Below are 12,966 nucleotides of genomic sequence, written 5' to 3'. Positions count from 1 at the left end.
AAATATATCCAGTTTCAATTAAAGTCGTTCAAATTTTAAAATAATAGTTTAGTACGAGCTCCATGTTTCCCATTATGTCTTCATTTAATTTGATTGCTTCTTGTGCCACTTCAAAAGGAAGAATAATTGCTGCCAAATAGGAAATATTAAAATTAAATTTGTTCTGCTTTTACTATGTCCATTGTCATCTTTTACTGATTTAACAGGAAGGCAGTAAAAAGACTGCAGCATGTGCAATGAAGAGGCAGTAGTGTTCAATCAGACAAGTCCCATATTGAGTATCAGATACCACAGACCAGGACTGAAATCACTGTGTCTAGACTCTCTGGCACCTGCCTTCACTTATTTACCAGTGACCAGAGGCCAACCCCCACAGCTCTCTGCTCACATACACCTCTGTCCAACCCCCTCCCCGAGCCCAGCTCAAACATCTTTGAATGATTATGCCAGAACTGCATGCCTCAGGAATCTTTTCTGACCGGCTACTCCCTAACTCTGCTGTTTGAAGTGATGCTCTGGTTTCTGAACTTCAGCAGATAATGGCGGACAGGAGCAAAGGGTGCTGTCAAGAGAGGACGTTTACCAGCATTAAGCTGAAAAGAAGCTTATAGATCAAAGAGGGGCCAAACAGGACAACCGTGGTGGAAAACATGTGGGTTGCTGCAGAGAACCTTGCGCACCGCTCTGCGGTACAATATTAAATATCACCATGACATCACTGCCTAACCATGCCCTTTGATTGGCCAGGTTATTACCAATAAATGCTTTTATAAGCATCTGGATGGCATTTGCACCTATTTAAACAAAACACGCATTGCTGAGGTCTAAACAAGAATGAACTGTTAATACTTGCTTTTAACTGTTACTAGAATAGCACCCACTAACTCCTACAATCCGCATGGATGTTTACCTGGGACAGCACACGCGAGCCTGTCAGGCACCTCACACGTACAGAATGACAACAAGGGATGGATTTCCCAACTGCTTTCCACAACAGCTAAACATTTGGCGTTGAGTATTTGCCAGCTTGGACGTACACCTCTCCTCAAAAGGAAACAGTCCCACAGAAGGGCATACATTGTTACTGAAAGGAGAATTCAGTTTTCCAGCACAGAATCAGATGACGGAAAGCTTTTGAAAAGACCGTCTTCTTCTCCATACTAATTTGCCCTTGTTTCTACTGCTTGTTTTTGTTAATATTTGTCCTAACTTTCAACTTTCACCAGTAGAAAAGTGTGACTGTCCAGCTGGCCCTTTCTGAACAGTCTGCAGATGTGATCTGTGCGTAATTACATCAAGCACTAAAGAATCAATAGCAACAGAAATCTTTCAAGTTTTGTAGCTCTATCCAAAGTCTAATTAAGTCTGTGAGCTTGTTCCCTGTTCCACTAGGCTCCAAATAATGCCTTGCAAGCACTACTTTGAGCAGCCACTGCCAGTCAGGACAAGGAGGTTCACTAAAGCTCAGCATATGATATCACTGAAGTTTCCACAGCTCTTTACATTCGAAACTGGGGATCTAAGATGCAAGCCAACATTTCCTGCAAGCATGAAATAAGCAAACATTGAAACACAGCACGTGAATTCATTTGGCAGGTGATCATTCAAAAAAAAATAAAAAAAGGTCCCTTGTAACATGCAGATGTCATAGCAAAGTTACTTCTGGGGCAGAAAAAGAAATCAGGATGATGTTCGCAAGAGGATTTGGCAACATCCACTAGCTATTCCCACCACTTATCCCTTTTCTCCAAAATCCTCCTCTATTTGGAAAAATACCACAATTCTTGTCATGAAATGATGACCAGAAACATCCTGAAAATTTGCCATGGCAACTTCCTATTCTAGATGCACTTGATGTTAAAAACATGTTTGACAGGAAAAAAGATACTATGGTGCAATTCTGCAAAGGCTACCAGAGAGCCTTCTACATTTACGTAACACAAGCTTTCTCAGCTCCAAGCCTCACCAGGACTGGGAAGGAGGCTGGTAAGAGAGGATTCAGTGTTTAAAAACAACCAGCAAACAACACACCACAACCCAAGACCAAAAGAAACACACACACACACAAAAATCCCCCCTAAAAACATGAAATTATGCCTGTGTGTGGGTGAGGGAATAGTGCTAAAAAGTTGCGGAAAAAAACTCTAATCTGACAGATAAGTGAAGAGCCCTCTATAGCTTGTTGTACATGTTTGCACTTGGAAAAGAATTGTCATGTGGCAACATAGCATTGCTTGGCAGCTTTCCAGTTCATATCCTGTAACACTGAAGACGCTGAAATTTTGATACCCCATGGAATCAGGAAAGAATGCCTCCTAAAAAAGTAAAGGAAATATTTTCCACAAGGTTCCCTATGGATTTACTGCGTACAACTTCTCATTTCTTTCAAGCATCTCCAATCTTTCCTGGAAATTCATCAGGTCATATGTATTGTTTTCTAATTAATCAGTGTCGCTCTGTGGTCAGCAGTACTGACAAATAACGTCACCCATCCTTTCTCTGAGGACCATCAAAACACAGCATGAATAGTCAGACTGCCCAACGAGTAGGATGCTCACTACTGACTCAGCAGCACCCTGCCTGTTCCCATTCTCACCTGTGGGTGTCAGTGTGAGCTCTGCTATCAGTGAGGAAAAGATACGCCCCTGGACAGATGCATCTTGCCACCACATCACATATGAATGTACATACCTGTGGGATACAGTCCGTATATGCAAACATCGACTTGAAACGATCATCCATGCTTATGTGATACAGAATACACATAGCTACTTGCTTGTAGTTTTCATTTGCTGAAAGGAAAAAAAATCCAAATGAATAAGGTTTGTGTTTTACATATCACTGATGTTTACGAGAGCAGAAAAATGAAAAGCACAATGATCCCAGTTAAGGCACATTTACAATAGGAATGTTACTGAAAGAGTCATAACTGACGTGTCAGAATGAACAATATATTTGTGTAGAGGGAACTAAGGCAATGCCAACTACTACCACAGATTTTCTGAAAGGAACACTTGATAACGATGGGTCATGCAGAGAAAGCCTTCATCAGATTCCAGCCAGGAAATTAAATACCAAGTATGACACTGATTTAGCTGTGGATATTCCTGTTGAAATGACAAGTTTGTTTCAAAGCGAAATGGCAAGGAAGGCAATGTCAGAGAAACAAGAACCACTCTTCTAAAAAGCGTTGTAGAAGGAACCCAGTGCCTTTCAGGCAAATCACACACTGACTGTCTTATGGTCTTAAACTGTGGGTGTTTTGTGTTCCATACATTTGAGAGAAAACAGCAGATTTGCACATTAGTACTTCCCAAACAAAGGTTTGGAAGAAAAACCGTAGCAACTAGCACAAGTAGGTTGTGGAATATTTAACAGAAAGATTCTATCTAAACAGCTTACACAAACCTAAGAATGCTTGGTAAGAACAAGGCTGGTGTGTTTGATCCTGACTGCTGAGAGTTGGACTGAGCACTCTCTTGAGCTCTCCTCTAGCCCCATTTTAGCAGGACACTGGCTACCTAAGGGATAACACACTCAACTGAAAATTTAGACCAGTCTGCAATCAAGTCTTCAACTCAAAATTGTTTCACAGCCCTGATGCAGCTGATCAGAAATACCTTACCTCCCACTTCAGCTTAAGCTAAGCCAGAATATCTCCCTAATGCTTTGGCAAAGCATCAAGATCTCCAACAGCAACCAACTCAGTTAATCATTTTTCTTCTCCATACATCACTGGAAACTGCAATTTCCTTTAAGCAGCAAGGACACCATGACTTTATCCTGAGAATGCACATTTGTGACTTCTTACAAAATTGAATTAGCAAGAAAAAAAAAAGCCCACCACAAAACCCTTCTGGTAGTTGTTATACTACAGTGAAGTGTTCTTTCCCATGCCAAATCTGAAAACACAGCTGACCTTTCAGCCCCTCCTGGCACATTACCTGCTTTGAAAAGCAAAAATCACCAATACTGACTTGCATTTCAGCCTTCTATGCACTTAACAGCTAAAGAAGACATAAGGACCAACTTCGAAAGATGTTGAGGCTATCATTAAAAGAAACGTGCAGATGATACTAAAGCATACAAATACTGCTTGAAGCAAACAGAACAAAGGGTTTACTCACTTGTACTTCTCTGATGACTTGTCATCTTGCCTACCTGTTCATTTGTAGTGACATTACAAACCAACAATTGCATGGAAAAAGAAACCCCACACTACACATACAGCTGAAATCTTCTCATAAGCAAATATAGAAATGTAAAGAGTAAACTATGCCCACAAATTTCTTAGGGAAAAGCTGTTTTCGGAGGGAAAAACAGCTGTTTGCACTGCTCTTAATACTTCTTTCCATACCTCCATTTAAAACTCAAACATCAAGTTGCAAATTTAAGACTCAAATTACAATTACACGTTGCTGGGTAATGCAGGAAACACTATGTGAAGTAAAAGGCAAACTAGTAAAAATGTCAGAAAATTGGCTAACCAGAACAGTAACTTGGAAAACAGAGAGACATTGAGACGGACCTGCAGCAGGTACGAACTGGCAAGGCAGTCAACAAGAAGGGTTGAACCTCTCCATTTGATGGGTATTTTTCCCCCACCTTATTTTTGCAAATTGCATTTGTGCTAAGAGAAAGACTTACATATGGTAGCATCCACAGTTTAATTTGGTAACACTGGTAGCTTGCTTTCAAATAAGACAGCTACTGTAACAGCCAAAGCCTTCCATTTTTTGGGGGGGAAGACACTTTTCACATACTTCTCCCTCCTTGTTTCAAAAGTCCAGCACGTTGTACTGTCATTTCTGATGCCCACAGAACATCTTTAGTATTGATGGCACCACTGCCTCTATTTCTAGACTTCCAAAAATAATGAAAAAGACCTCTGCATTCACCTGCAGTGTGAAAAACACCTAAAACTTAAATCATTTTATCCAAACTCACTCACCAGCACTTAAATCTTTCTCCCAGTGTGTTGCATATGACAGATTTCATGACACACAAAAGGAAAAGACAGTCCTAATTTTAAAAAGAAGAGTAGAACTTAAATTGTTTCTTGCTCCACAGTGAACTGATCCATCATCCCTGGATGCCCTTGTCCTATAGGCAGCTGACGGAACGGAAAGGCCTTGGGGGCACTCACAGGCACAGTAAGGAAGTACTTTTCAGTTGTGAACATGCAGGAAAAAAGCCTGGATTCTCCTAACTTGAGGATGAAAACAAACCTCAGATCTGAAGTGAAAAGAAAACAGGGTGCAACTAAACCAGCTTTTAAGGACTTAATGGTGTATGTGTTTTCTTAAACTTTCATTTCCCTTTTAATCTCTCAGAAGACAATTTCAGATCAGTTTCAAGAAGCTTCTGTCCCACTTATGAAAGAACTTTGGTGGAGAAGCAACAGAATCTTCTCACTTTCATCAGTCCTCTTGCAAAACAGTTGAACCAAACAATCAAATGCTTCAGGAAAATCAAGAAGACGTGGATGTTCTTTAGCACAGCCACCGTGATTTAATGCAACTGTTAATCCCATGCTCAGCCAGAAAGCTGAGCCTACTGGAAAGTTGATTGGAAACTGTACATAATTACTATGTCTATAGAAGAGAAGAGATTCAACAGCTCTAACAGTGCTATGAACACTAAGTATCACCTTAAGAAGTAACAGACTGAAACAAATCCACCAATGAGCCCAATGTTACACAGAAACCTCATTCTCAGAAACATGAACTTGCAAACACTGATTATTATTTGAATGTGCCAATACCAAAAATCACTTTCTTGCTTCCTGTTTTGTTTTATATCCACCTAAACGATGATAAATAAAGCTTTAAGTCAGTTACTGTTTAGAGACTTTAAAAACTTGCCCAAAGAACAGCCTTCCAAAATGTGGGAGCAGTACCTTTTCTGCTATTTGTGACAGCTACGAAAGGCCACACGTGAAAAAGCAGACATTGTAAGAGAGAATTCCCTATGACCTGGTACAGTAGGCACCAATTATTCTCCTCATCAAAAAAAAAAAGCAAGAAGGAAAAAAAGGCTCTGCCAAACACTTTCATAAAATTCACCAAAGTTTTGGTGGGGTGCCAGAAAGTTGTGGCCTACAAATGCAAGCAGTTTTGAGCATCCAGCATTTTAGCACTGAAGGCGGAATAGCCAAATGGCCTAAAGCAGCAAGGGCAGCCCCGGAAAATAATGGTCTAGTCATTATGGATTCTGCTGGTATGTATGGCAATAAAACATGAATCATAATGAACTCATTGGATATTAAATGTAAGGGTCACAAGTACTTTGATAGGATTTCCAAAAGAATTTACCATTAATTAAGCAAATAATTATTTGAAAGTGTTACTGAATTATCCTTAGTTCTTACACAGCCATTCCAGAGAAATTGGTCATTCCCAGCTGAGTGCAGTTAATGCCTTAACAAACCGGTCATTAACTGCAGTTACTGATTTTGTGGGAATTATTGTGTTATAAAATACACTCAACAGTTTATAGAAACAATACTTAGATTTTTTTTTTTTTTTTTTTTTTTTTTTTTTTTTTGCAGCTGTAGTTCAGCTGGAGCAGCTGGGATGGAAAAATCTCAGGTCCCTCGGGCTGTTTTCACAACTAGTTTTCTGCAAATTAGAGAGGGAAATAAATACACGATGGGTTCTGAGTTCAAAATGGCTTCAGATTTTTAGCCTTTGAACATTAATAAGAAGCCGTGTGCCAGATCCACAGACCAGTGCCTCAATTCTACGTTGAGCTCTTTCTAGGGTTAAAGATTGAATGGTACCAGTAGCTGAAGCTGAAGAAGTGATTTCTTGATAACAAGATGTGGTCCTATGCTGTAGTGAGCTTAAAATACAAGATCCTCCATGAGCTCCACAAAAACAGAAGAGAAAGCCTGAAGCTGTCAAACTGAAACGACAATTTGAGTTTCAGCAGCAGCATTCAACTTTCAAATGCTAATGTAACAATGAGAATATAAATTATGGCCTAAATTATTCAAATGTGAGAGTATTAGTAATTCAAGTAGCCATCATTTCTAATGGACTCATCAGTGTACCAACATTAGATGTGACGCATGCCCTATTCAACCCACATGCAAAACATTAACTACACTAAATGAAAACCAGAACTCAAAAGAAGGTAAGTATCTATTAAAATAGCAGAGTGAATCTTCATTTCAGTTTCAAACTCTGATACTCTTAAGTCAAATCTGTTGCAATATTATACAAATAAGAAACCTAAGCAGATAGAAACGTAGCAAACTGAACACAGTCCCTACATACCACCTCACACTGCTGTTAGAAAACTACATTTACATTTAAGAGGAGCATATTCACATGCATTAAAATTAGCAAGGAGGGAATTATGTCTCATAATAGAAAGGTATTACAACTTTCCTCTGTCTCGTATTATTCCTTGCAAGCAGCACTGGAACAGTTGGAATAAGTCACTCCACGTGTGGTTTAGACACATATTGGTTTGATTTACATATGTAAATATAAATCATATTGAATATATCAGTTTATTTTATCAAGAGAACCTTAAAGACTTTGCAAATCTGCTCATACTCAGAAAGACTAGGCTATGTAAATAATGTTATTAATTACCTACTAATAACCCTTCTTGTATCACCTCTATTATGTTTGAAATTGGCTTCCTACCACAAGTCTAACTTAAAAATTTTTCTCTGTTTTCCTTCCTTAAAGAGGCAAGCACATGCACACATCTGAAATATGGATATACTTATTTTTCCCTAGGAAACAAGGACAGAAACATATTGGTAATTTCTAAGCCAAAGGAGTCATAAATGACTAATTTAGGTAGAGTTACTGAACGTTACAGCTATAGACAAAAACAAAGCTGCACATCTGGAGCACCAAACTCAATTTCTTTGTCTGCAATGCTGCACAAGACAGTCAGATTGAAATATACACAGTAAACTCTTCACTGCAGTACTGCTGCTTGCAAAAGAAGACAAAGTGTAGCCACTGAGTAAGCAAAACACTGCTGAATTTAGATATTACATCCTTTTCTGAGGCTTTCTCTTACTACAGGAAAAAAAGGAATGCTTATTTTGTTACTTAGGATGTCCTCCAATCAGTCATGCAGCAGTACAGACTTGAGCAGCAGCAGTGGCTGGAAAGCTGCACATCAGAAAAGGACCGAGGTCCTTTTCTAAAATACGAGCCACCAGTGTGCCCAAGAAGACCAACATCAGCCTGGCTTGTATCAGAAATAGCATGACCAGTAGGGCAAGGAAGTGATTGTCCTCTTTTACGTAACACTGGTGAGACTGCACTTCAAGTACTGCGTTCAGTTTTTGGCCCTCACTACAAGCAGCGCATCGAGGTGCTGGAACACCTTCAGAGAAGAGCAACAAAGCCAGTGGAAGGACCAGAAAGCAAAACTTATGAGGAGCAGCTGAGGAAACTGGGGTTGTTTAGTTTGGAGAAAAGGAGGCTGAGGGGAGACCACATAACTCTCTACAATTACTGCTAGGAGATTGCAACAAGGAGGGTGTCAGCCTCTTTTCTCAGGTGACAAGTGACAGGACACAGGGCAAGGGCCACAAGTTGTGCCAGGGAGGCTTAGGCTGAAAATCAGCAAGAACTTCTTCATGAAAGGGTTTCTTAAGCATTGGCATGTGCTGTCCAGGGAAGTGGATACCCCAACTCCTGGAGGTATTTAAGCAGTGTGTGGCAGTGGCACTTAGAGATATGGTCAAGCGATGGGTGGGCTAGATGGTGCAGGTTAGATGGTTAAGGCTTGATGATCTTAAGGGTCTTTCAAATCCAAATGATTTTATGATTCAAAGAGTAAGACTGCCTTACCTTATGGAGATTTCTAAGAAAATCTGTAAAGCTTTCGGATATAAGCAGCTTGTGTGAAAGACCAGGTTTAATTTGTACAGATAAGAATGAAATTGCTCTTGCAATATGCAAAGAAACAACTGAAAGAATTCACTTAGTCATGAATTGTAAGCTCCTCAGCAGAAACACAGACTCAGGAGATCCCTGCAATTCCTTGTATTTGTGGATTTCCAAAAAAACTCAGCTGAGCCACGTGTTCCCACCTCTCCACTGAGCACCTGTCACTGCTGCCACCCATAAGCATTTCCTTTTTCAGTCAACATCCATGAAGTTGGTTTCTTCTGTGTGATGCCCAAAGTCATCTGCTTCATTTCTAAGAAACACAAAACTAGCAGCATAGCTATATGTAAGCAGCATAGTGTAGTAAAGAGCTTTCACTCATCTAAGTCAGCCTTAGTATCCAGATCAGCAATGTTCCACCTGTAATGGCTACCAAATGAAAATTTATTTTGTTTTTCAGTCAAAAGCACTACATTAGAGGATGCAGAAGTCTTAGACAGCTGTGCTTAAAAGCTTGCAAGCAATTACAATAATTATATGAATTTCAGTCAGCCCTACTGATAATTTACAACAGTTTCCCAGTACTGTGAGGCAGGGATATAAGAAAGTTTTATGTTAAAAAGAAATAAAAAGAATCACTTAAGATTTTATTTCTTCTTCAAACAAAATATTAATGATACTGAAGCCTCTCTATTTTCAGTTTTGTATTCCTCAGCATGAGAAGCCAGTTGTTCTGTAGTAATACTAAAGTCTTCCATCTAAATCCATAGTTAAGGGTATAAGTAAGTGCTGAGTTCTCAGGCACATTGTGTACCCAGCACACTCCTGAAGTCAGACATGCTAGTTTTATTTGAGCATCCAATATGAATTTAAAATTTGTATGCTAAATAGGGTTGGATTTTTATTTATTTTAAACTTTTGGCCATATTCACCATAAATGATAAAAAAAAAAAAAAAGCTACCATTAAAAGAAATCCCTTAATAATTACTGCTTTCCAACAGACCAGTCCCCATAGTTGAACTGTTACTTAATGTGCTACAGCCAGCCTCTACTATAAAGGAATGGAGACACCCCAGGCAATATTCACACAACAAGTATTGGAACCAGCTGCTGCAGAGCCACCTTAGGAAAAAAAGGTTTCTCAATTTAATTGGGAAAACAGGAGGAAGCATAAATTTTACTGCCATTAATAACTTCAAGCAATCCCGATATGACTTTACCTCACCCTGATGGTTGGACATGTGCTTTCTGTTAGGGTCTTTGCCACATCTGACCCCTATTGTTTGCTCACTTGATCAGGTAAAAAAAAAGTATGTTTCTTTATAGGATAAAGGAGGCCTATTAAAATCAGAAAAAACACTGCAGTAGCCTATAAGAAGCTCCATTTTCCAACAGATGTGTGAAGCTCCATAATAAGTTCATTACAAAAAGGCCAAGCAAACTCATAAAGAGAACACATCTACTTTAAGCCTTCTTAAAAGAAACTTTCATAAAAGGAATAGAACATTAAAAAACCCACAGCACTCCATTAATTAGAGAGCAAACTACTTCTTGGGTTTTTAAACAGCAGTCAACATACAACACACCTTGGCTGCATACCATTATCAAGATCTGGTTGTTAAGACATCGAAAATACAACTGCTTGGCAATTCTGTGATTGCTCATTAAACCTAACTTGTAAGGAGTGGAAAAATATCAAACAAATTTCAGCAGTTTCCAGCAAGTAAAAAAAAAACCAGACAGGTATTATAACATAGAACTCAAAGATTCTGTTGATGGAGCCAATGAAGGCAGACTCTTCAGTGAAGAATAAGTCACAGACTGACAAAGTAGCTCACCATCCCTATCTCCAGCTTTAATAAAGAGCCTGAATACAGGAAAAGTTTGACCTACTTTGGAGTTTGTAAGCTACTGCACAACTCCCAGACTTCTACCACAAATTAAGAGGCTGTTACCTCTCAGTGTGCTGACAGTAAGTCTTGGAACATGAAGACATTAAGGACATAGACCAGGATGCTCACAGTAATGAAGTACATGAGCTCAGTATGTACTGTGCCCAGGCAAACTACTTGCTGCTTGGGACTGTTCACGTGGCAATTCGCTGTGATGTGTAACAAGCGCTACTTGGCTACATGGAAATTGAAACCCATAAAAACAATTCTTTCTGTCACAGTAACCGGTACTGAAAAAAAAAAAAAATAACCTGTGATGTCCATCATTTTTGAGGTGGAACACCCTGGCACTGCCTAACACTTCCACAGACACATCCATAACCCTTCAGCACTCCGTGTCCCATTTGGGCTGAAATTTTAACTGTCAGTATTCTGCAACTCTGCTTTTCAGCTCACAAATCTCTGTGTTCAATGAGAGCTTCGTTTTTTTTTTTTTTTCCTCAAAAAAAAAACAAAAAACAAACAAACAAAAAAAAACCAGCTCATAATTCTGAGCAACAATGATGAGATACTTCAGCTTGGCTTCCAAGCATATTGAGTTCTTTAAACATGGCTTGCACTGGGAAGTGAAAAAAAAAACAAATTTCAAGACAATACACATTCAATACCCCTAAAAACTGTCCAGCAGCTCCAGAGCAGAGGACAAATGCACAAATCACAAACCATTCACTCCCTGCATGCAGCCAGAGCTACTCTTTCAAGGAACAGATCTTCCCTACCCATTTACCTTTGCGTAGCAATGTATTTCCCACTGTAAGAGCTCCCACATCATCCCCTAGCATTTCTATCATTTTGACAGAAATTACTAACTCATGGGAGGGCACAAACCCCAGTACTGCTTGCCACATCCTCTATTGCCAGGAGCTTCTTCTGAACGGGAGTCCACCAAGAAGAATATGCAGCCTGCCATCACACGCACAGCAGCACTCAGCTGGTTCTGCTGAGCAAGCTGCCTGCTGGTCTCAGAGAGAATGAAGAACTGTTGGTCTCATTTCACAAAGACCGAGAAACCACTCAGACACAGCACAAAAGAGCACCCTTATTGTGATGTGTAATGTGAATCACAAGCTGTGCATGTATTCAAGAGCTGCACCAAATTTTGCATTTGGTTTGGCCAGTTAACTGAAAAACAAAGTGGATTTGGTCCAAACAAATAGTTATTTCACTCTTCCTTGTAGACAGTGTTTTATTTTTTCTGTCTGCTGCCAAAGTGTTTACTTCAGACACCAATCACACAGGGCAAGGACTATGAAAAAAGAAGGGTAGCATTTCCCTTTTGTCCAACAGTAGAAAGCTTACAGGGATTAAGAAAACAAATTCATATCCTTCCTTTAAAGTTTAGCTCTATGTTTTACCCTTTCAATGAGAATAACTTCCACAAGCAAATTCACTAACCATCAAACTCGACTGCATTTGGAGCAAGTCCTTATTATACTCCCTTTGAATTATGTCATGCAAAGCAAAGCGCAAGCAAAGCAAACTTCCACACAGTATTCTATGATGTACAACTTTGGCCTTTCATTCCAAGGTGATGATTAGAGGGCACTGAATCTGGGTTTTTCACATCTCTGGCAAGCAAATAGTTTGAACCACTCAGTGGATTCACAGATTCTCACTTGAATCCACTGAAATTGTATTTCTGGCACATAAAGCGTACACATGGAGAATGCATAAAAATATGATCACTCCGTAAGTATAATTTCTAGGTATTTAGGCAAGGCCATAAGTACAAAACTGTTCTCAGCAAGGCACTGGTGACTAGCAATTATAAGGTTTTATTCAAGAACTGAAGGCAACAAAATCTCTTCCCATACTTCACATAGCTTGTGCATGGAAAAACTTGAACACACCAGACTATAATCCCATAGGCCTCCACAGCTCTGCTCCAGCTCCTGATTGGTAAGTCTGAAGCCAAGTTTCCCTCAGCTGTACCCAGCTCTTTGAGAGTCACAGTATAACAAAGATCAGCTGTAGCTGATTAACTTGGGCTCCTGGAGGGAACAAGAGGAGTCTTGTCACATACAATACTTGAGACTTGTGAAGAGAAGCCGCGAAAACTAGCAAGTGGTGTTGACTGGCAAAGCTACACGGGGAAGCAGGCATTGGCACTATTAAAAAGAAAAGGCTAATTAAAATGAAAACCAAG

General features: G+C 39.6%; 1 protein-coding gene across 1 annotated transcript in view; it reads right to left on the bottom strand.

The window, feature by feature from the left end:
- KIFAP3 (kinesin associated protein 3) overlaps nucleotides 1–12,966 on the bottom strand; it is a gene marked incomplete at both ends in the record, with an annotated part of 63,743 nt that overhangs the window by 36,262 nt on the left and 14,515 nt on the right. The window contains one exon of the mRNA XM_079536274.1: nucleotides 2,692–2,792. Coding sequence (XP_079392400.1) covers nucleotides 2,692–2,792 — 101 coding nt within the window. The remainder of the gene's footprint in view (nucleotides 1–2,691; nucleotides 2,793–12,966) is intronic.

The sequence above is a fragment of the Tetrao urogallus genome (assembly GCF_951394365.1).
Source record: "Tetrao urogallus genome assembly, chromosome: 5".
NCBI classification, from domain to species: domain Eukaryota; kingdom Metazoa; phylum Chordata; class Aves; order Galliformes; family Phasianidae; genus Tetrao; species Tetrao urogallus.
The sequence above is the reverse complement of the archived record's forward strand: the minus strand, read 5'-3'. Positions and strand labels throughout refer to the sequence as shown.